The 25,290-nt window shown below is 37.1% G+C and overlaps 1 protein-coding gene across 1 annotated transcript in view; it reads left to right on the forward strand.

The window, feature by feature from the left end:
* Positions 1-25,290, forward strand: part of SETDB2 (SET domain bifurcated histone lysine methyltransferase 2) — a gene marked incomplete in the record, with an annotated part of 113,751 nt that overhangs the window by 46,687 nt on the left and 41,774 nt on the right. Inside the window, 11 exon segments of the mRNA XM_072398653.1 lie at positions 2,638-2,681; positions 4,679-4,713; positions 5,291-5,331; positions 9,178-9,215; positions 12,702-12,772; positions 13,243-13,316; positions 13,784-13,827; positions 15,826-15,905; positions 18,761-18,813; positions 20,231-20,259; positions 23,647-23,735. Of these exon segments, the coding sequence (XP_072254754.1) occupies positions 2,638-2,681; positions 4,679-4,713; positions 5,291-5,331; positions 9,178-9,215; positions 12,702-12,772; positions 13,243-13,316; positions 13,784-13,827; positions 15,826-15,905; positions 18,761-18,813; positions 20,231-20,259; positions 23,647-23,735 (598 nt within the window).

The raw sequence follows: 25,290 nt of genomic DNA on the forward strand, positions 1-25,290 counted from the left end.
TAACCTATTGACCCTAACTTACATTTTATCCGTCTGTGGGGTACGGTGTCAAATGCTTTAGCAAAGTCCAAGTACACTATATCAACTGCTACTTCACTGTCTACCTGTTTACTTACTTTCTCATAAAAAGAGAGTAAATTTGTTTGACAACTTCAGTCTTACTTGAAGCCATGCTGACTTTCACTTATAATAATTTTTTCCAGCAGAAACTCCCCTATGTGGTCCTTATTAATCTCTCTAGGACCTTTCCAACTATGGACGTTAAACTAACGGGTCTGTAGTTACCTGGTAATGACTTTGCTCTCTTTTTGAAGAAAGGAACCACATTGGCCTTACGCTAATCCATCGGTACCATGCCAGTGACTAAAGAGTCTCTAAAAATTAGAAATAATGGCTTTGAAATAACTGAGCTCAGCTGCTCAGCTCTTTGAGGACATGTGGATGTATTCCATCAGGCCCTGGTGCTTTGTGAACCCTAATTTTGCCCAACTGTTTCTCATATCAATTTTGAGCCATTTTGACTCATTTAAGGCAGTGACATTGTTCTTATGAATTTGGACTTGAGCTCTGCCATTTTCCTTTGTGTACACAGAGCTAAGAAAAAAAAGTGTTTAGTAAATCTGCCTTTTCGTTATCCCCAGTTACCAACCCAGAGACATCCTTTAAGGGGCCTACATGCTCAGATCTGATCTTTTTTATAATAATATATTTAAAACATTTTTGCAGTTTTTTTTTCAATTAGGGCAGATGTTTGTCTCAACATATTATTAGGCAGCATGGTGTCAGTTACTGTATAAAATCCTTGTGAGTTATTCACAAACAAACCAAAAAAAAAAAGAACTTTATGGAGCCTAGACATTCATTACCTTCTGGAGTAAGCTGTGCTTTGATATGCAAAAAGAAACAACTGCAGAGTTTGACTTGGTCATTAAAGAGTAGGGATGAGTGAGAATGCCTGACATACTCGCGAAAACTTCCATCTGCAGCTGTGGGAATCACAGGATGATTCCCACAGCTGCATTCATTCATGATGAGCACAGCCGCGTGACTCCTGTGTTCCTGGATAGAGAATCTCTATCCAAGAACACATACTATAGGGCTGCAAGAGCAGTCAGGAGTGGAGCTGTCAGCTCCGCTTCCCTGATTGCTCTTGCAGGTCCCAAAAAAATTATCTGCCGAATTTACACAGGCCGTTCTCGCTTGCATGTTCAGTAAGCAAGAACGGCCCTATTTGCCCCAAGATCGAATTTTAAAATCTTGCTTGCTCATCCCTATTAAGGAGTTGCAAGAGGTTGCAGAAGAACTCAGTTCTTAAGACCACCCATGCAAACAGCCCCCTCCCCCATCAAGCCTTGGACTGCCGGATGTGCTTAACCCTGGGACTACCTGTAGTCTAATTTTAAACATACATCTTTAGAGTTTGTTTGCATTGTGGCCTATCAATGTCAATAGCGGACCCCAGATGAAAAAAGGTTGGGCACCACTGACTTATAGTATTTAAAGCAGTTATACATAATGGGGACTTCAAAAGCAGCCCCTGAAATCACTAACAGATCTGTACAAATATTTAGTATTGAGAATTCTACAGAAGACCACCTAAAATGAAAATATATATAACTATATATATATATATATTGTGTCCCAAAAAGGTCAGGGAAAGTATAATAAAGGCTCCAGGGAATATAAAGTGTTAATTTTTGTATAGGTTTTGAGAAGAAAACCAGGGACTATAGGGCCGGCCAAGGGAGTGAAAGGGTGGGTTCCTTGACCAAACCCAAATCAGAGTTTGGGTTATATGCAACTGCACTCGGTTCAAGGGAGAGATGTGATCAGTCAGAGGCTGGAGTGAGCAGTCAGAGGCTGAAGGGCAGCCAGAGAGTTCCAGGCTGAGAAGGCAGCCAGAGGGTTCCAGGCTGAGAAGGCAACCAGAGGATTCCAGGCTAAGAAGGCAGCCAGGGGTTCCAGGCTGAGAAGGCACCCAGAGGGTTCCAGGCTAAGAAGGCAACCAGAGGATTCCAGGCTAAGAAGGCAGCCAGGGGTTCCAGGCTTAGAAGGCAGCCAGAGGATTCCAGGCTGAGAAGGCAGCCAGAGGGCTCCAGGCTGGGAGGAAGTCTGTTCCAGGCTGTGAAGGGAGCCAGAGTGAGTTCCAGGCTGTATGAGAGGGGACAGAGCTCCAGGAAAGCAAGCAGGCAAACAAGACCTAAACTGTGAATGAAACAGTGTTGATATTGAGTGTTAGAGAGACAGGGCAGCCAGTGAGGTAGCTGGATGCCCAGCCGGGCCACTGTTGTTTATTGTTTGTTATAATCTGTTATTTTGGACATTTGGTGTCTGCTGCCTCCTATCTGCCCCGTATGCATCCTGTTTCCCTCATGGCAACCCCCAATAATATACCACAATATATATATATATATATATATATATATATATATATATATATATATATATATATATATTTCCATTTCCCACAGATTCAGGTAGTCTTGTGTAGGGTTATCAATTTTCTATAAAAGAGCAGAATTGGAGTAAAAAAGTAAACCAGCAAAATTAATGTTTTAAACAGATGGAAAGGAAGCTTTTTATAGTAGGATTAGTAAGATTAGTAGTCATAGTAAGATTTTTATTTTTGTTTTCAAGAAAAAGAAGAAAAGGAAAATGAAACGCAATACTCTAAATGGAAGGTAAGCTTTTGAACCTTTATAGGGTGGGGAAGTGTGGTTGCCTTCATTACTAGCAAGAACACAAAAGGCAACCAGCATTCTAATGTTAAAATTGGCACAAGGTACCATACAGCAAACCAAGCCTCAAGCCTGTTGCCCATTCATAAGGCAACAGTCAAAATAACATTATTTTGTAGTTTAGACCTTTCTTGATTGTCATTTGTAGATTCAAATTTGTGCTGAAAAAACACCTAATTTTACATTCCTTGTAATTCATGCTCCTTGTTTGTAGTTTTCAGTCCTCATCATGTAATCATTATGATAATTATGCTTCCTACATATACCAGCACGCTGCAGTGCCATTACTGTTCAAAATACTAAGGCAGTGTTCCCTTAACCAGGGTTCCTCCAGAGGTTGCTAAGGTTTCTTTGAACAATAAGAAAATTCTCTCTCAAGTGAGTTTGATTGACATCAATGATCTTTTTGGGCTATCTGTAGGGGTGACATTCTTCCTACGGACCGCCATATTAATGTACTGTGTGTTGTGGATATAATAATTATAGTAGGAGATACTGAAGACCCTAAAGTTTTTTCAGGGGGTCCTTAATGTTAAAATGGTTGAGAAACACTGCATTAAGGGAATATACATGCATTGAAGCACATGCCATTGTAACGTAATACTGCTACATTACAGTACAAAATTGTGCATGTCTGGATATTGGTTTGTTGAATTTGCTGTAATCACAATAAATGGTGCCAGGGAAAGGGTTAAATATATTCAGTGTGGTTTTCACCCCTACAGATCAATATATACATAAATGTCACCAACAAATGTTTTTTTTATGCATACAACAACCAAAATCTGTAAAAATATACATGTTTTTAAACATCATTTAAAAAATGTATGACAACTATACAACCAAACAAAAATAAATTACAACATATATGCAAAAACATGATTTGTTGGTAACACCTACTGAGAACCAAAATGACGATGTGTTTCGCAGTGCAAAGTCTGCTTAAGATCCAAAAAGTAAGAGGCAGATTGATCAAAGACAAAGAAATTTGATTTCAATTGTTGCCCCACTATAATATAGAAAATATAGGGTTTTATAAACATATAAGTGATAATATAGTGCATTGCAAACATATATAGCCTACACGTTAAATGTCAGCATCAAATCAAACCTTTTTTTATGTGTTTTTGCATAAATGTTGTAATCACTTTTTGGTATTGGCTGTGTTGTTTTCATATATTTTTAAATTGATGTTTAATTACATTTTTTAATTAAACAGATTTTGGTTGTGGTATGCATATAAAAAACCCATTTGTTCGTGCCATATATATTGATATATATATTTTGTTGAACGTGCTGCCTTAACACAACACTTGTTTAAAATGCCAAAAACCACACATGTATTAACGCAATGTTGCAGGAGAAAATGGCCCCTATTTGTGTAATTGAAGTACAACATAGATCCACTTTTAAATATCCCCGATCGGGCAGATGTTTATTGCAGAAAGGGAGAGGCCATGTCCTTTCTGCAATAACTGTTCTTACTTGCCTGATCACCGCCCAGCTGTAAGCTTCCCTTTGGGTGTACAGAGAATGAACTCTTGCACATCTGATCGGAATTTACATTATCCCTGCACGTCCAACCAAGATGAACAAAGATCGTTTCCAGATAGAAAAAAATACTTCACATGGTAATATATAAACTCTTATAATATCACAACTGTTTTTTATCATGTTCTATGCACTGCAAGATACCTAAATGTTGTGAGTTAACATTAAAAATGTGTTATTAGTAAAATAACCCCAATGCAAAACTAATGCAAATCTAATAGCACATTTTTTGTAAATTAAAATGTAATTGTTACGATATATTTACAGCATTAAAAAAGTGGTTGGTCAACACTGTTACTGTTGAGGGGAAATATACGGTAACCATTTAATCATGAATTTCTGATGTCTCCAACAATTTTTCTGCTTGATAAGTATTTTCTTTATTACAGGAAAAAAATGAAACTTGATGAATTATCTGTTCCTGGTAAGGTTTTAGAATCTGTTTTTCAGGAACTGTGCCAAATGAGGGATTTTGTGGAAAAAAACTTATTGAGAGACTTTTGTTTTAAATGAGGGGAAGCTTTCATATAACCCCCATGCCTGCACTTTTTCTGTGTATTAGGACTCAGCCTAGTGCTTTTGGGAGGGGAGAAGTACCTTTTTTGGAACTCCTCCAAAAACTCCCCAGGTGCTAAAGAGCTGGAATGAGCATATCAGGCATTGTACATTTGCTTCCCCCTACATGCCTGATGTTTCAGTTTTGCAGTGCTGTTTTTGTACAATACTAAATAATAAACCTGTTTCTGCCTTTCTGAGTTGGACAACAACGCATACTGTATATTAAGCATTTGTCAACATGCAATTTGCTGCATTATAAGGGATGTTGCAAGTTAAGAATATGAATGCCTGACTTTTTATAAATAAAAGGTTTGAAAGATGTTGGGTCTAAAACAAGAAATTAGGCCTCTATGATTTTATAGTTATTTATATTTTTGAGTGCAGTGTGGGCATACTCTCCAGGGCACACAATGCAATATTTCTTATTTTATTCTGTTTTTCAGGAACTGGACAAAGAGCAACAGAACAGTTGTTTGATGATGAGGTCAGTTGTTTAATAAATTGTTCACTATGTCAAACACTGGTATATCATCGCAGGCAGTAGCGCCTCCATGTAATTGGTAATACCTTATGTTGCCATTCAGAGAAACAGCCCTGTAAACAAGTTTTGAAACTCATTTGTTTTTCTGTAGAGTGGAGAATTGTCAGTAATTCAGTTACACTTGTACCTAATATCTTTCACTGTAATTGCATTGAGTTAATGAGTGATTTTGATTAGACAATCTCCTAAATAGACTTTAACAGCTACAGTGAGAAACATGTTAACATCATATGGTTTGTAGTAGACTCTTGTTAAGATGTCCTTGGACTTCCCATGTTTGGATGCGGTGGAAAAAATATTATCTGGGTATCTATTGATTCGTAAATGTATACCTAATGAAAATTGGAGGGAAACCCATTTTAAAATGATGCACAGGGCTTATAAAGTTTTTTTTTTTATACACAATCCTCTACTGAAGTGCCTAATGTGACTAAGTGTCACAAATGTAAAAGTCAAAAGCCTTCTTTGAAACATCATTTGTGGTCTTGCCCATTAATTTCTTCGTACTGGCAGCATGTTATTAGATTTATTGTAAAAATGATGGGGTACACAATTTCTCTTGACCAATTTCTATGTTTTTTTGGTAAATGGGAAGATGATATGGCTATAGGCTTAAACAGGGGGACTAGAAGATGGATTAGTGTATGTTTACTGGCAGCGAGAAGAGCTATTATGACATTGTGGATATACACTCGTCCCCCATTCATTTCTGATATTAAAACTTCTCTGGTACAAATTGTTTTTTTAAATAAGTGGCATGTGTTTATTGATAAAGCATTGACAGCCCTGAAAGAGATGCTATTTATTTGAAATGTCAACACTCTACATGGTATGTAACTAATACAGGGTATTGAACTGAGTATTGAAAAAAGAAAGGAGGGATAATATATAAACAAATGGGAAGTTTCTTACATTGATGTAAAGTTGGCGTTTGAGTGTGAGGTGTTTTTTTTTTGTGTAAATGAACTGCTGTTATGCTCACTATTTTTGTATAATTAATCGATTATTGTAATTATATGCAGGAGAAAAAAATAAGAAAATATGTTAGAGGAGACTGTTGAATATGAAATAAAGTATTTTTCACAGTAGGGGTTATTGAATAATTAAATGCACTAGAAAATATTTATATAGGAGGATTCTTAGTAAGAAATAACAAAGTATGAAATAAGCATTCACATAACAGATGTATCCACTAAAATGTAACAAGTTTAATTAACATGTATTATATATATATATATCGTCCTTATGTCCGACCCGAATATGGCTGTTCGAATTCGGGTTGACCCGAACGCAATATCATGTGTTCGCAGGTTCAAATTCAGCACTCCCCCAAAATGCTAGGGCTCTCCAATAAGAGTGGGTATTCTCTCCTCCATCTTTCTGGTGGCAGGCAGCCGATTGGCATACCACACAGGCAGCCATTGGCCTATATAAGGCCAGGGTGTGCCTACATTTACCACTCCTGACAGAGATCTGCTAGCAGACACAACCTCTCTGTGCTGCTTGGATTGTCAAAATCAAATAAAAATAAAAGTGCTGTATCTAGATAGTTAGACAGTGTCACACTCACTATTAGTCGGATAGATAGATAGTGAGTCAGTCAGTCTGTTACATACAGGCAGCCAGAGCCGGGGTACCCTGACGGTGTGCACACTATCACACTTGTACAGAGAGACAGTCAGACAGACGCAGTGAAGGACGTCACATTTGTATACTGTGCTGCATATTACAAGCGTCACCGCTGAAGGAAAGTGCCACATACAACACACACAGCGCACTTGCATTTTTTAGTAGAATCCCCCCCCCCAAAAAAAAAATCTGTTTACTGTAAAAATGTACACTTTGTGAAGCATATTAGCTCCAAATTATTTTGCAGGGTGTGAAGCCACACAAACATTTCAACTATGTCTAGCCAAAGAGGAAGGGGCAGCTGCAGTTGTTCTAACTGCAGATCCGAGAACAAGAAGCCAGCCAGACCCTAGACATTTGCGTCCATTATTACTGCACCTTGAACAACAGGTTGTAGAGTACATGACCCAGCCTGGGTCAAGTGATTGCTCCCCCTCTTCCTCCCAGTCCTAGACACAGGCCTCACAGGGTTCCCAAACTATAGCCCCTGATACACCTGTTCCTTCTACTCCTTCCTTCTCGGCTGGAAAGTCTTGCGTACAGCAGTACGTATAGGAGTCCCACCGAGGGGTTGGAGAGGCGTAGCATGACGCATTCCTTGAACACGCAGTTGTTTCAATCATCTGATGAAGAGAGTCAGTTCACAGGCTTTCCCTTCTCTTACTTTTCACCCCAACACTGGCCATTCTGAATCAGAATTAAATATCTGTATTTTTTGGATAGAAATACAGAATTTTTACTTGCTTTTTTATAGATAGCAAGTGGTATCAGAATTAAAAATCTGTATTTTTTGGAGAGAAATACAGAAATTCTTCTGCCTTTTTTGATAGATAACAAGAGGTATCAGAATGAAATATCTGCATTTTTTGGAGAGAAATACAGATTTTTTCTGGCTTTTTGGATAGCAAGAGGTGTCAGAATTAAATATTTGTATTTTTGGAGAGAAATACAGACATTTTTCTGGCTTTTTTGATAGCAAGAGGTATCGGAATTAGATATCTGTATTTTTTTGGGAGAAATACAGAACTTTTTCTGCCTTTTTTGTTAGATAGCAAGAGGTATCAGAATTAAATATCTGTATTTTTTTGTGAGAAATACAGAAATAGTCCCCAGTACAAAAAATAGCCGGTTACACAGCTCCGCTGTCTATGCCGCATTTCTACAACGTTACAGCTAGCAGATAGGAAAAAGGCAGTCCCCTACACAGCAATGTCTCCAATAGCTATGGCCCCTACACTGTCCATGTGAGGGGAAGCCTCAGCCTCTTTACATTCGTCAATAGTTGGAGCATCTACAGTCTTAACCTCTTCATACTCCCACTTATCCTACACCTGTCATGGGTCTTCTTTTGCCCGCCAAGCCCGTTCCCTTGTCTGTGGTTTCTCTAGATAGTAGGTAGGGACTCTGGGAATCCCATTTATCCTTTTATGTGTGTAACTAATTAGATGACAAGACATTTGGCAACCTTATAAGAGTCATAGTTACTCCTGCTGTTTACCCGTGCCTGCCCAGTACCCATCTCTAAATGGCATTTAACAATGCCATCCACACTCCATCTCAGGGCCCACCGCCTACTCCTCCTGGTGTTACTGTTGCTGCTTGCCCAGTACCCGGCTCTAGATGACAGTTAATAATGCTGTCCACGCTCCGTCTAAGGGCCCACCGCCTCCTCCTCCTGCTGTTGCGGCTGCCGCCTGCCCAGTACCCAGCTCTAGATGATAGTTACCAGTGCTGTCCACACTCCCATTTAGGGCCCACCGCCTCCTGCTGTTACAGCTGCCGCCTGCCGAGTACCCAGCTCTAGATGCCAGTTAACAATGCCATCCAATTTTTCCCCCATTGACTTTAATGGTGTTCGAATTCGACGTTCAATCACCCGAACAATATAGGTCTTTTCGAGCAAATAGCTGTTGAATCGAATAGTGAGCTATTCGACCAACACTATTTATTACACTATATATATGAATTAGAACTAGCACAAATATAACACTATTTTATATTTCATTTTTATGTAAAGTATTTGGGTTTTTTTTTGTAACTGTCTTTTAGTGGATATAAATAAAGTTAAAAAAACAAAAAGATGTTGGTATACCTTTATATGAATGTTGACATTGTACATTGTTTAAATATGAAGTATTTATTTATGTCTTTGATATCTAGGAAGTCCCAGGACCATCTAGGACCTTTAGGGGACATAGGTAAGAAATATTTTTTACACAAAAAAATATGTAATACATCATGTGTCAATCTGTGATAATTGTGTGGTCTCATGAGTTTTTTCTACAATAAATAATATGAATCATGTCTTAGGTGGCACCTTCCAAAGAGTAAAATGGGACATAAGCAGTGCAGGATCTTAATATCAAATATAAATTATTACCCATACTGGATGTTTTTTTGCGGTTCTCTTACATATTTAGCTGAATAACTTTGATAGACTTAAATTAAATATTGTAAACATTTTATTGTCAAAAAATTATAACCAATACCCAAAAATATCCCATATACCAAGTGTGAGGAATTAGCTTCAAATGCACTCAATGCAGAGAGGTATTTTAAATTTCATGGGCAACTGTCTGCTTTTATTCATTTCATTCACATAAACAGAACATTAGCATTCAATGTTTTCTCTCGCAGGGGAACACAAAGTTTAGCCTCCTGGCTCTCTCTATTGGTCTTCCAGACCTAAACATTGGGAGACCTCCTGGCCTCCAAATTTTGGCATCATACATTTCCTACTTCTACAGTAGTGATATTGATCATGGTTTGGATGAGGGTGATTAGTAGGTTTATTGATGGAAATCCAATTGCTATTGTGGATGTATAGCCAAGTTTTATAGCGAAAAAGGCATTACCTGGGCAACCTGGGCACTGTCCGCAACAAAGTCCATCACTCCTTGCGGGGTGCTCTGGTGAACACTGGGTGGTTCCTTAGGCTCTGCGCCTCAGTTCATACCTCTGCCACTTCCCCATACTTGTGGCAAATCTGTGACATTTTACAGATCTTGTCTGCCTCTTCAGACCTAAAAAACAAAAAAAGCGCAACTACAAAGAAATATAGGAAAGATATATGTAAAAAATACAGCCAAATATTCCAAATATTCTCAATATTTATGAATCTTGTGAAGTTATGAAGCTTGTGAAACATCTGTCCTAAAATTGGGACTGAATTTTGTTGCCATTTAGTATGATCCAAAATCCTCAAAATGTCTATTAGAACAAATAGGCACATTGAAACATTCTGTCTTGTGTTATGGCTGAAGTAGGCAGTCTTGTGACATGCTCATTAGCATCTAATTTGGATAGATCCCAATGGGAAGCTTTGCAAAAATGACAATACAATGTGTTAATCTCAATTAAACTTTCTGATAAAAACACAAAAAAACCTGCATGATCTACCTGGGAAACGTATCAACTCTGGTATTGGAAGACTTACTTACCCACCTGGGCATTTCACTGATGTCTAGATTTCTGTACCAAAAGCGTTTTTTTTTTTTTTTTTAATTGTAAGTTACAGAAATATGTCCAAACAAGGGTCTAGAAGATATCATGAATATAAAAAAAAGTTTGAAACACACATCATGTAAAAAAAAAAAGTGTACTTTTAATAAAATTAAATAAAAAACACAAAAATCAGCTTAACCCCCCCCTAGCGTTCTAATTCTGTCAGTTTTTTGATGCAAAAAGTGATCCTATTTTTTTTGCATAGAAATTTTTGTTTATTTTGTGGGCTTGTAATTCTTAGGATTAACTCCCGGGTATGATAATTATATTTATTTATTTATTATATTATAATCATAAATTATAATATAATACATAATTATAAATAATAATTAAAAAAAATAATGAAATAACAGACAACAATGTAATCTAAAAATAAAATATAAAATTAAAAATGTACTTTTATTTTTATTTCATGTTGTGTGTTTTTTTTGTACTGTAAAAACCATTTAAAAGCAGATTACATTGTAATCTGCTTTTAAATTTCCCTCCCAGACACTTCCCCCAATACATCACCACTCACATCACCTGGGGGATTTCCCTGCCCTGCCTCACACAGGCACACAGACGCCGGAGCTACTGCTGCTCGCATCTCCAGAGAGATGCACAGCACAATGCAGGATTTCTGCATTATGCTTCACATCTCCCTGCAGATGCCAGCAGCAATAGCCAATTTTTTATTGCTGCTGGAGGAGCTGCGGGGACAGGGTAAGTATTTTCTTTCAGTTGTAATCATGTACAATGTATGACATCGGATTGCAATATAACATTTGTTTACATTTTTAACCACCTGAGAAAAGTTCGGGTTTAACACTTTTTGCAAGTGTTTTTACCCCGAACCAAGGTCGGGTTTAACAGCCAGGTGGTTAAGAAAGTTGACAACTTCTTATGACCATGTGTCCATAATGCCGTTGTTTCTATAGGTTGTGATCCACATGCTTAAAATTCTAGAATTTATTTACTTACCACCTCATATGCTGTTTGTTACCATCAAAGTTGAAGCACAATAATGTTACATTCCACATATTCAAGACATTGAGGTTGTTGGCACTTTTCTAATTGAGCAGGGATTTGATATTTGGACTTTTATTACATTTATTCCTAATGTAGTTAAATCTATCATTACCCATAATTAGTGTTGGTCGAATATCTCACTATTCGATTTGTCAGCTATTCGATCGAATAGGGGGATATTGTTCAGGTGATCGAATGTCGAATTCGAACACCAATATAGTCAATAGTGGGAAAATTCAGGTTGTTTTGCGGGACTGTGAAGAACTTCAAGAGCAATCAGGGGAGCAGAGCTGTTCCCCTAATTGTTCTTGTTATAGGCCACATATAACATACATCATACTCACTACAGGGGGGGTTAGAAGATTGCATGTAAAGGGCATTAGGTTAAAGGGTTTTAATAAGTAAACAGATGAGATGTTTAATTTCAGGACCAATATCTTGGTCCTAATGTTCTGAAGTTCACCAAACCCAGTCAAAAGCAGACTCCAATGAAGATTTAGTTTCTAAGGTAAATACCAGGTAATGTTTCAATTAATTGATTGTTTTTAAATGTGTATTACCTCAACAACCAGCAGCCAATTAAATTTTTACTGCTGTACATACATTATCAGTTACCAGTTTTCACAAATATCAGGAAATGTCAACAATGAACACTATGTACATTAGCTGCTGAAAGAGGGGCAGCACTGGCAGCATTTTTAGCTACCAGTATCACCTGCCCTTTCCACCTAAGCCTTATATAGTTCATACCAAACTTTTTCTTTATTAGGATTTAGTACTTTCAGTCCTGGAGGTTCATCATCATATATAAGCATTACCTGGGTTGGTCTTCATGCAAAGGCAGCCTAATCCACCAGAATGAAACCCACCTAAAAAAGGCATTTTGATATTTGCATACCTTTTCCCAAATAGCAGCCGAATGATGACATTAGAACTGGACACTCTTAAGAGGAGGACTTAGACAGGCTGATGTTTTCTAGAAGCTATGTACAGCACCCTGCTAGGCCCTTCTATTGGTCATGATCTGTCTACAATGAATGGAGTATGGAGAAACATTGCAATGTGGCCTTCCTTTTTACATTTTTTGCATTATGAAGTTGATAATATTTAATTCATTTTAGATTGCAGCTAACAGTACTTATTCAAAATGTATGTTGTTTTGTTTGCAGAGATTTTGTTTCTAGAAGTAGTTCTGAATCTGAAATAAATGAGTCAAGTGGCTTACATTCTGCTCAGATGGGTACGTGTGTACTGGAATGTCATCGGGGATGTTTTTGTTTTTATGTCATTTATTTCTTACAATGCCACCATAAGTACATGAAGGTTAGTATACCAAAAACATAACTAAACATGCCTTTACCCTTCCAGTGTAACTGGGCACTGCACTAGGAGTCTGTCACCCAAAAGATTTATCACTGGAGATCTATACTGAGGGTCTTCCACTGACACTGTGCAGCAAACATGTGCAATAGATATTGTAAAACAGACTAAACCATGCCCAATATTCAGCACATTCATTTAGCCACAACCACTTTTCAAGTATCACTACTTGGACCAATTCAAAAAACACTCCAGGCAGCAGTTATTAATTTATAATATTATTAGTTTTTTAATCAGTGTTATGGTATTGCAGGCAATTTATGTGTGTTGTGGATACAAAGTATTCAAAGCATGTAATTTAGTTTATACTGTCTTCTATCTCTTTTTCAGGAATGGAGCTGCAAATGAGACCTGAATCAGAGTGTACGCAAAACAATTCAGATCATACATATACAGTAGTCATGGTCAGTATTGTATTTATTGGTTCTGGCATCACTTCTCTTTTTCGACACTTCTTTGTCTGGGCATGAATAATATCTTAATCTTAAAAAGCAGGAATTCACACAAACACAACTCCACTTTGCATCCTTAGAGCCATAGCTTGCAGTTTGTCAAATGAAAAGCAAATGATATTTACAGAGACTGGTCCAATCTCACACAACAGAAAAATATTTCTTTTCCGATCCCCAAAAAAATCATAACACATATACAGAGGAGTAACCATTTTTTAATATCGTGTCTTGCAAACACAAAAAAGTATTAAAACCTTTTTGAGCGCACACAGTTTTAACCCAATAAATAGTTCAGGCTTTTAGGTTATGAAAACCTGCAGTGTATTATTGGTATGTTTTGTTTATTTATGTGATTTTTTTTTTACTCTGCTGTTTGTTAACACAACTAATAAGTATTAATTGGTCTCTTTATTGTTTAGGAACCACTAGGATCACATACACCAATGCAGCAGCAGAACCAAGAGTAAGTTATGTTATTTAGGCAACCCGGATTTATTACATGATAGTATGATGTTCACATTTTTTAGGTCATTCTAGTACAGTACCCTTAAGAGGAGCAAATCGCTTTCAATCGGTTCTGCTGTACCAAGAACAAAATTCTACTACTTCCACAAAAATCATGTTACCCTTATACAAATAGTGCACCTTTCCTTAGATCAAAAGATAAGGCTAACCCCCTTCTTTTCCAGGTTCTGTCTTGAACTCGCCAACCCCAATGTACCTGACATATCTAAAAGCAGCCTGCGATTCTGATCAATTAAAATACAGTGATATTTACTAGCAGGACCTTAACTATTAGCTTAGATTAGATTGCTGACTTTCCAAACATCATCCCAATAATATAGCATTCTCACTATATTCCCTGAGGAAGCCTGAATAGCAAAACGCGTTGGGTTTCAGACGTTTGCACATTTGTTTAGAATCTACTTAGATACCTTTGTATAGAGTTCAGGCTGGATCTCCCAGTAAAAGTTAAATTGGGAGGCTCCTTACATGATATGTAATGTGCTGTTACAAACATTGATTCTTTTCACCCACAATTGTGGGTTTAACTATAAAAATATATGATAATTGAATACATGTTTTCCATATTTGCCACCCCCCCACCGTCTTCTTTTATATATATATATATATATATATATTTTTTTTTTAGATCATACCTTTTTGTAGTGCTTTAACCATTTCTACATCAGCAAAAATTATTTCTACACTTACTGCTGTTTTTGTTACAAAGCTTAACATAGGACCATTATATTGGTTCATTGGATGAAAAGCAATTGGAAATGGCCTTATCAGCATTCAGATAGACATTGGCACACAACCATCCTGGTGGGGTGCTTCCTCTATTGTTCACTTCATTGCCTGTCTGATGTGGACACTTCCTTTTATTTTTCAATTTAAATATTTTAATGGTAGAATTTTTTACATGGGAAACACATAAAAGAATAATCATTTTGTCACATAGGATGCCCCTATGTGGGCTTAAAAACTCTTTTTTTCAAAAATCTATGCTATTGGACATCACCACCATATGTGTTCCATTCTGCCACTGGAATCGCAACCTTTAAAACCTAGTGCAGAGGATGAAGGATAATATTTAGATATGCAATCTGGTACCAAGTACCATCTAAGCATGACTTTATAATTGGCCTCTACCAGCGTATAATTTAGTGATGTTTTAGATAGGAAATATGCCATTTCACTTCACTCTTCCAGGTCCCAAGATTTGCCTAAGTCTGCCTCCCATGAACAAATTAAATTTACCTTTGTGAATGGGGTGACCAGAGCTGCGTATGCAATCGATGTTTGGCCTTTGGTATCTAAGGATTGACAGGTGTTCTCAGAGGTAGTGGAATGCATTGGCCGGATAGCTTACAACTACAACAAATTTAGCGCTTACAAACGATAAAATACTCTTCCTTTTTAGTTGTTCGTGATTAAATAATTTTCTGAATGGACTAGAAGATGATGTTAGCTAGAGGGATCCGGCAGGGACCATCCAGCATGGGCATCCCTGCAGTGATGGATCAGTGGTCCCCTAAATAGGGAACAATTCCATCAGGAGACCTGCATAGCAGAGTTAGGTTGGTGTATCTTCCTTTACAAGGAAACTTTGATGCAGCTGGATGGGTTAGAGTAGAGTGGTGTGGAGGGGTGGGCTAGTTTTGCATATTGTCCTGAGATGGGCTTTACAGCAAAAGTCTAGGCACCAAAAATTCTTGTAACTATGTTTCCAATTAGTCAGAAAGGACTTGGTTGCATCATATTCCTTGCACACCCAGTAAAATTAGCAGTTAAATAATCACTGTTCTGTACATATATATCGTGTATCCAGCAGGCTTATACTTGGAATACTACACTTAATAATTGAAAGTAAATGTTAAGGTTGTTGCAATATCATAGTCTGAGTTTGATATGGTCATATGCAATGTAGATGATATAACCTGTTCCTTTCTTGTAGAAAACTTGTTATTATAAGTGACAGTGAAAATGAAGACGAATTACCAGAGTTTAATGGCTCTCAGCTTGTTAATAATAAACGTATGTATTTATTGTTAAGCTATTCTTAAATTCTTGAGCATATGTCTTGAACAGCTGCCCATAAACATGAAGACTTTATTGATCCACCTTATAACTCTTAAACTTCCAAGTTATTTTGCTTAATATATTATAAATGTAGATGTAAAAATTTCCACAAACAACAACGGGACTTTAACGGCACATACAAACAAATTAAATTTATATACATAGCTAAGATACAATTTTTTTTACTTTAAATAACTTTACAAACAAAATTTTTATCATAAAACCACTTAAAACACAAGCAAAAATTGCCATTTAGTGATTATTTCATTCTTCTCTCAACACATTTCGTGAATCTAGTCCACTTCTTCAGGAGAGAAAATTTTAAGCTACAAATAGACATATATAATAATTATTATAAACAAATTATAACACATCATAAGATATCATCAGATTTATGTACAACTTACATTTCAAAAAATAACCTCATGTTGATCCCCTAAACAATAATGGCAATAGAGGTCAAGTCACATGGGCTGGGCAGATTCCCCTTCATTCATAATAGCTGATCCTTCCAGAAATGGCAAATTATATTTGTAGCTTTTTCCTCCTGAAGAAGTAGACTAGATCCACGAAATGCGTCAAGGGAAGAATGAAATAATCACTAAATGGCAATTTTTGCTTGTGTTTAAGTGGTTTTATGATATTTAAAATAAAAAAGTTTTCTTAGCTATGTATGATATTTAATTTATTTGTGCCGATAAAGGGAAATTTATATGGAAATTTATAGTGGCTTTTTTGGATGTGGCATATTTGTAAATATCACTAAAAATGATCTTTTCATGTGTCTTTTCTATGATTGTGGATGACAGGAAGTTTTAATTAAACTGTAATGTGTTTGTCATATGCTTTGGATCTGTATATGTATTTTATAGTTTCATGTAACACTTGCCTGTAAAATACCTGATGGTCCTGCCAATTCCTCTGAATTTTTTATGTTGAATGCTTTTACTATGGAAGCAAATCTTTGCCAGCAAAGTCATATTGTGACCCTGGTCTGCTGCTTGGGAAAGAGGATGCCGCGCTGACGGGAACATACCAGTATCCCTCATTGCCAGCTTTGCTGTCATGTTTACCACCCAGCCCTGCACAGTTTAGTAGTGGCTGATATGTGTGACATTGGCACGGAGGTTTAGGTATGCCCCTGTACTTATGTGGTTTGAGACCCGACATGCCAAATATACTCAGCATAAAGTTCGACAATGCAAAATTGCAAGCATCCAGGCTTACCTGTCTGCTTGTAATCTTTTTTTATAAATAAACTGTGGATGCTTAGCTCAGTGCAGGGTGCCAGTACAGAATGTGCATGGGAGTTGCATCATCTTGGCCAGGTCAATCAAAATCGATGAAAATCCGACATCCAGAACTGCAACTGAGAAAGAGGGCACGACTCGCCAGAGCGCAGTGGGTGAAAATAAAAATTATCAGGCAGATATGTTTATTTTATTGCAAAAGGGACATTACCAGTCTCTTCTGACTTACCTGGTTACAACTTTTCATCAGGTCCACTTTAACAACCCATTGGATCCCAGCCCAGATGCCATTCATAGATAGAAAATGTGACTGTATAATACTTTTTATGGCCAACTCTAATATAATACCAAAACAACACAAAAAGAGAAAGATGGGTCTTTTAGGTTTAGTATACACAGACATTTTCCCCAGCGTTTAACCTGAGGCTTTAAAAGCCCATGTTTGAAATTCCCATGCATTCTAATGGGCTAATGTACACCAGGTCGTTTCCTTGAGGCACACTTAAGAACGTTATCTATAAAGTTGCTTGCAGTGTTTAAAAAATAAATTGCAAGGTTAACGCTGGAAAAAAACCCAAAATGCGGTTAAACACGGGTAAACCCTTCCATTGATTTCAATAGCGCATTTTCCCACGTAACGTAAATACGTTAAAGATAAAGAAGCATTGACATTTTCTAGTGTTTTAAATGCAAGCTTTAAAACTTCAATAAAAGTGCATTAAAAAAGCATTTAAACGCAGTAGGAACATTTACAAAACATCAGTGTACATCAGTGTAGTCCCAGCTTTAAGGCATTATATCTTAAACTGCAATTTAAGTTTTATTTTACAGTATAATAACTACATATCAATATAAACAGTAAAATAATAAAACCATCATGAATCTTTGGTGGAGCACACCCAATTTTTGTTGACTTCATCAGGAACTCAATTGAAATAGTCATCACCAAAAGTTCTCATGTATACAAACACAATCCCCTCAATGTGGCAGCTCTTTGGCCCTAGAATTCAGAGGCAAGGGCGGGATCAGCAATTCAATCTAATAGTAAGGATTTTTGTTCTATAAATGTATAGAGGTTTTATGCATATAAATAAAAAAATGTTTTCTATATATAAATACTAGTAATTAATGCTGTTTAAATAGACAATTGCCTATAATTGCCTAAATGTGAAAGCACTTAGCTGACTGGAGCAACATGCTTCTTTCAAAAATCGGCTCTGCAGTGAGATGTTTAGATGAGAGAGATGAGGTTTTATTGAAAGAACCGTGGGTTGCTCCAGTCAGCTAAGTGGAATGGTATACTGTTAATTGGGATGTGGCATTGTTACATACTAATTCCCCCTTGGAGTTAAATGTATATACTGTAAGTCTTAAATTTATTTTGGCCCACAAAAACAGCCACAACTCGATGCAGCTTATTATTGAGTTTATTTTCTGGAAATGGAATTGATTATCAGATATGAGAAATCTTAACAAAAAAAAAAAAAGTCTTTAAAATAACTTTTTAATGACTGGTATAATTTTCTATTGTCTTCTTCCGTTACAAAAAATTGGATATAGAAGAAGAAGGGAATTCAATCAATAATACATCTGTTGCTGGAACACCATCTGGAGTAAGTACATTTTTGATACTAATGTACATTTTATAGTGTTCATAAAATCCTTTCTCATTTATACAATAAAAATAATCCTGATAAAAATAAATGGAATGTTACATGTACAGTACTGCATAATATGTTAGCGCTATATAAATACTGCTTCATAATAATATTAATTTAACTTATCATCAACATGGGTTCATTTTAATTGAGCATATGGTGTAAAAAGCACAGCTTTACCCTAACTGACAAAGGAGAGTAGATCCAGAGGTATATGTGAGTACATTTGCAAATCTGAGCTTTTTTGTGTTCAATCTCAACTTCAACCAGCCAAGTGTATACATAAACAAAACATAAATGAAATACAATTTTTACAACATTGGTGGAAATGTTCTTATTTGTCAGGCGCCTATATTTGTATACACATAATGTTTTGACTACAATTTTAATGCATGTTTTTAGCGTATGTACTCTTTGATTTTCCCAATAAACCAATAGAAGTTAGAGCAGCTGGCATTACAATGATCATAAATAAACATTAATATATCATAACAAGTTTTGAACCAAATACAACTTGTCCGCAGAGGAATATAAGTGCCCCCATAAGAGCACTGCATTTTAACCTTGTGCCGTCCTACCATCTGCCCTAAAGTCATCAGTGAACAGAAGAAGGGAAAAAAAGGGGGGTGGGGGGGTTGAAGGCGTGAAGGCACGTTTCATCTCAGATTCGCAATAGACGGTCCTCAAACCGCCCTTGAAAGGTATAATCAATCCATAATTGCTAAATCAATTGGAAATTCTCAAAACTATCCAGGACCAAATCCGACAACTTCTCACACACAAAGACATCAAAGACTTCTCCAAAGTAAAGCTTGGGGGACTTCCAGGCTCTAGCTCAAATAAATTTGGCTACATTGAATATATGCAGTAACAATACACGCACCAACCTTGGGTGATCCCCCAGGCCCACCTACAGAAAATCCCAACATCCCATTGGCGTATCGAAAAACTGCTGCCCAATATTTTCAGGCAACAAGACAGTCCCAACAAATATGGTGCATAGAGCCCACCTCTCCACATCCCCTGAAACACAAGGGGGAGGACAAGAGGAATATTTGAGATAGCCTCAATGGGGACAGGTACCATCTATACACAACTTGTTTCCACTGTTAAGGTATTCTGAGAGCATCTAGGTGAGTACAGCCAGACCTCTTCCCATCGTTCCTCGGAGAGGTCCTGCCCCAAATCCCTGGCCCATTTATTCAGATTTCTTCAAACATTAAAATGAATGAGAAAGTTCCACCTAATAATTATAATTGTATACAAACTGTCTTACCTTACCATACCTTATTTGTTTGTTTATCAAGTATGAAATGTAAGTCCTTAGGAAGTCAGTTTTTAAGAGAAAAAATAATACCCTTTCTGTTTTCAGGTACCTTTGCCCTCACCTCCTCAAGAAAGGTAAGATTTGTGAATTACTTTATTTGTTTGTATAATTTAAGCTATATTTGAAAACACTTTATGAAAATGTGCTGTTCTTCCTTCATCAATTGACTATCACTAATGGGTGATTGTGTTTCTGCTTTGTATACTCCACATGCGTGAGGCCGTTATACAATTTTGATAGCGAAAAAGAAAAGGTTTTGAGTGGTGGTTAACAATGAACAGAATGGGTCCATTCATTTTCTTTTATTTTGTAGTTAGGAGGCGGCAGCGCGGACTCCTATTTTATTTGTTTATTTTTTTACCTGCAAGCAGTGTCCGGGGCAGTTTGCTGCCCCTGCCGCTTCCATAGACTTGATTTGGTGTTGCTTTCAAATGCTTAAAAATGCTTGTGGATTCCATGTGTTTTTTACAAGTTGATTCAGTTCGCCAATTAGGCTTTTGCAGGCCTTTCCAATTGCTTGCACAGACATGCAAGTACCTGAAAAAGTGTCAGCCTGTTCAAATGTCTGCTCTCTGACAGTAGTAAATACCACAGTAAATACCACTAGTCTAAACATGCCCAAAGAGTTTTTCATGTAACAAAATAACCTATTTTTTGCTAGCATGTTTTAATTGTTATTGTCCTATTTTAATGTAAATAGTAAACTGTTATAATGCAAAAGATGTTTGTTGTGCTGTTTGCAACAGCTTGTCATAAATTATATTTTTATTTCTGCTTTCGATTTATGGGGCTTTAAAGGAGGAGCAATCATCTAAACCACAGTCAAGAATCTGTGTTAACTTCCTGTACTTTAAAAGATTATGAATCTCAAAATTAAAGAAACATGCTTCCAGAAAAACTTTTTTACACAGTTGCAGTATTATTTGTTTTCTGCCATAGTATGGTGTAACAAGGTGGAAGTATTTAGTGACTACAAGTGTCAGGAAGAGTTAAAGAATGACACAAAACACCCAGACACTGCTTAAAGAGGAACTAAAGTGAAAACTGTCTAAAACAAAAAAAATCCACTTACCTTCAATCCCCCAGGGCAGTCTGATCCATCTCGGAGGTGTCTTCCATCAGGTCCTGCGTCGTCCCGGCATTCGTCCTTGAGCCGTCGTCTCTTCTTTTTCCTGGTTCTTCCTATGTCATCCGACCTGGGTGCGAGAACGGGTGATGTAGGTTGTAAAAAAAATTCTGATCTCACTGCGCATGCTTGAGATCGTCAAATATTTATTTTTTCATGAAAAGGCTCCTTCTGCACATGCCTGAGATGCCTGAGGGCACCCAAGAGCCTCCCGAGATGCGTGACGTAGGTATCCAAGAAGGCTTTGTGCTCTATCATTTTTGATCACCCAGGCGATCAAGAATTAGGGGGCGCTGCTGCATCCTTTTTTTTTTAAATGGGTGTGGCACTTAAAAAACAAACAAACAACAGAATTTTTACTTAACATAAAAGGGTTGTGTACCCTTTTATGTAAAGTGAAATTTCTGAGTTTAGGTACGCGTTAATTAAAAGATAATATTTATCTTTATTGGATGCATAGAATGGTCCAAAACAGTGACATTTCCAGCAGCAAAATCACACGACTCGGTTTACCCCATGGCGTGCCCATTTTCAGCTCAAGATGTCCCCATAGTACAAATGTATCATCAAACCACACTAGAACTTTAGTTATAAACAGGCAATCAAACATTCCTTTGTGGAAATCAATTACTCCCATTGAAACACATTGACCTGAAAGGAAGGTAATGTCTGATTCCCTGTTTTAGAAAAAGAGCCCTAAATGTAAAAGAGGACTATTCATATACATCTAAATCAAGAGTCTATATCAAGTCCATCATGAATTTTAATGCAAAAAAAAAAAGAATATTTAAACACACATCTTCTTTTTCCATCACTTTATATTGCCTTCACTAAAAACAAATCATTAGTATTCAGGTGATATTTGGAAACCCAATGCGTTTCGCAGGACGAGCCTGCTTCTTGAATGGAATATATATTTTATGAATATTATTGTGTCACCCTGCTTTTCTGGAAGTTTTTCTTTCTTGGGTATACTGTTAAAAACCCTTTCTTTTTGATTTTGCATATTTTAGGGAGGTGACAATTACTAGCACAGAGAATTTGGGGGGTTTTCCACTTTTTCTATCTAAATAATATCCTAAATATTTTATTAGGGCCATTTGTATAATTTGATTGAATATATAAGCAACCAATGAAAATTTCATCAACAACATTGTTAACCAGTTGCGTATGGTAATACAACAATATATGCGAAAACGTTGTTGTTTGTTGTTGTTGTTGGTTGGTTTTTTGGTTTGTTTGGTTGGTTTTACTATATAAAAATGCATGTTGTAATCTTTTTTTATTTCCATGGATCTATACACATCTTTATGCTTGATTGATGTTTCTTATCACAGCAATATTTATCATGTATTTACCGCTCATGAAGAAGCCAACTAGGTGAAACGCATCAGGACTTAAGACACCCTTGATGTTCTACCCAAATTCTCACTGTGAAGTGAACCGCCTAGAAAACCAAACTCTGTGACAGGTCAATTATGTAGAGTACTGAGAAATCAGGACTTTTCTATTTTCCCCACCAAATTCAGCATGCTTTAAGGTATCTTCACCTGTAATGGGACTGGAAAGAGTCAGGCAGAGAGAAACTGGTATTTCTTTACACGTATCCAGAACATTTTAGTGTCAGCACTCAATTCTTTGATATCTGGAGTTAACAATTATACACTGATCTTAACCAATCAGATCATTACATGACCATTGCTAGATCATTCTGACCTTGTTACAAATTATAATGTGAAAAAGCTTGCAATTGTTAGTATGAGATTATATTTTGTATATTACCAGCTGCTTTCTTTCTCATAACCCATCAGGGTATAACAACCATACCTTTCTTCTTATCAGGTCACTCCCACCACACAAGATAATCACAGGAGCACAGACCAGACACTTTATGTATATTCAGTATTCCATGTTTTTGTATTGGGCTTGCTAAAATAGATTACCTCTTAGATGTGGAATATTTAGAAAGCGCTCACCATTCCTGCTACATATGGTAAAACTGTTAGACAGTTTTGTGATTGACTTGCTTTGATCACAATGCACAGGCACACTTATCTCTGGTTTAGTAATTGATCTTCCTATGTCACCTCTTAACTTCCATTCTGCTCTGGACATTGAATTAGCATCATAACCAGTCTGATGGGCATGGAGGGAGGAAGGGAGGAACCCAGGGAGGAAATCTGCTAGACCAGAAAGTAGCAGAGATGTGTGCATTACAAAAATGGCTGCAGGAATTTTCTTAAAAAATAGTATGTATATGTATTTTAACTGTGTATATTTATTCTGTTTTGCTGGAGTTGTTTTTGTATTTATCCCTCCATTTTTTTAACCACAGTTTGTCAAGCAGTGACAGTTTGTCAAGCAGTGACAGTTTGTCAAGCAGTGACACAGAGTCCTTAGACCCCTCGAACCCGCAATCTCTCTGTAAGTATATTTTGACTAATGCATACATTTAGTGCTTTGGTAGTTAATAAATGTAGTAAACAGCTCTTGGAAGAGTCCTGGTTGTGTAAACTTCCATTTGAGAATTATGGACGCCATTGTGCAACCTTCATTGTGGCAGAATGTTTTTGGAGCCTTCTCCAGATCTGTACTTAGCAACAAACCTGTCCCCGAGCTCTGCAGGCAGTTTCTTTACCCTCATTAATTTTGCCTGATAGGAAGTTGTCAGCTATGAGGCCTTCTATAGAGGGGTGTGTCCCTTTCCAAATCATGTCCAATGCACCTAATTTACCACAGGTGGACTCCAGTGAAGGCGCAGCATTCAAGAGAAATGGCAGGCACTTATACTAAATTTCACGTGTTGTTGCAAAAGGCCTGAATTGTTATGTAAATGTAATATTTCATTTTTTTTTTTTTTTTTTGCTTTAAAAAAAATTCCTAAGTTGTCCAAAATTCAGATTTTACGTTATCATTATGTACTTGTGTAGATTAATGAGAAAAAAAGAAAGTTAAAGGGGTCTGAATACTTTCTGAAGGCACTGTACATATACACAGGGTAACAAGTCTCCCACATATAAATCTGGCCAGACATCACAGATACTGGACAGATGCTTCTGTGGTCAAAAATTAGGTAAGCTGACTTCCTGAATATTCTGAATGACCAGGCATATGCCAAGATGACAATTCCAGGACTTATTGGGCTCAAAGTTAATCTATATTTTATGGTATTCTCTCTTAGCTGGAGGTAATGTACACACAAAAAAAATGTTTTACCTGTCAACAGATTTGTAATTCTCTTCAGTCAGACAGCCTATCTACGTCCATGGCTTCCACTGTAGTTACAGAAGAAGCTGGACCCAGATACAGCCCATCTTGCTGGATCAGTAAAAGAAAAGCAGCACACAGACACAGTCACCACACCTCTCTCACCTTTTATCATTACTTTCCGTGCCAGCACATTTGTGTAGTAAAACCAGACTGGCAATGGGTGCTGTGCAGGGATGTAGTGGGGCGGTGCCCTCACTTTTTTTCGGGAATAGGTATGTGGGCCCACTCTTATTTTGCAAGGAAATTTTTGGTGGTCCGCGGCCGTCCACCCCTCCGCGGGTACGGGACAAGGACCCCATTGTGTGTGTGGAAGGGGGAGTGCACCACACACCACATCTCCCGTATGGAATTGCAGGCTCAGGACGGTGGGCGGGTTGTCTCTCTGAACACAACCCGCCCACTTCCCCATAGCAAGCTCAGACCTGCGATGGGAGAGTGGGCGGAAACATTAAAATGAATGAGAAAGTTCCACCTAATAATTATAATTGTATACAAACTGTCTTACCTTACCATACCTTATTTGTTTGTTTATCAAGTATGAAATGTAAGTCCTTAGGAAGTCAGTTTTTAAGAGAAAAATAATAATCTTGGTATCATTTAAAACAATTGAATTACATTTTATATTTTCTGCTTTCAGGTACCTTTGCCCTCACCTCCTCAAGAAAAGTAAGACTTGTGAATTACTTTATTTATTTGTATTATTATAGCT

Source organism: Pyxicephalus adspersus, chromosome 1 (genome assembly GCF_032062135.1).
Source record: "Pyxicephalus adspersus chromosome 1, UCB_Pads_2.0, whole genome shotgun sequence".
In the NCBI taxonomy this organism is placed as follows: Eukaryota; Metazoa; Chordata; class Amphibia; order Anura; family Pyxicephalidae; genus Pyxicephalus; species Pyxicephalus adspersus.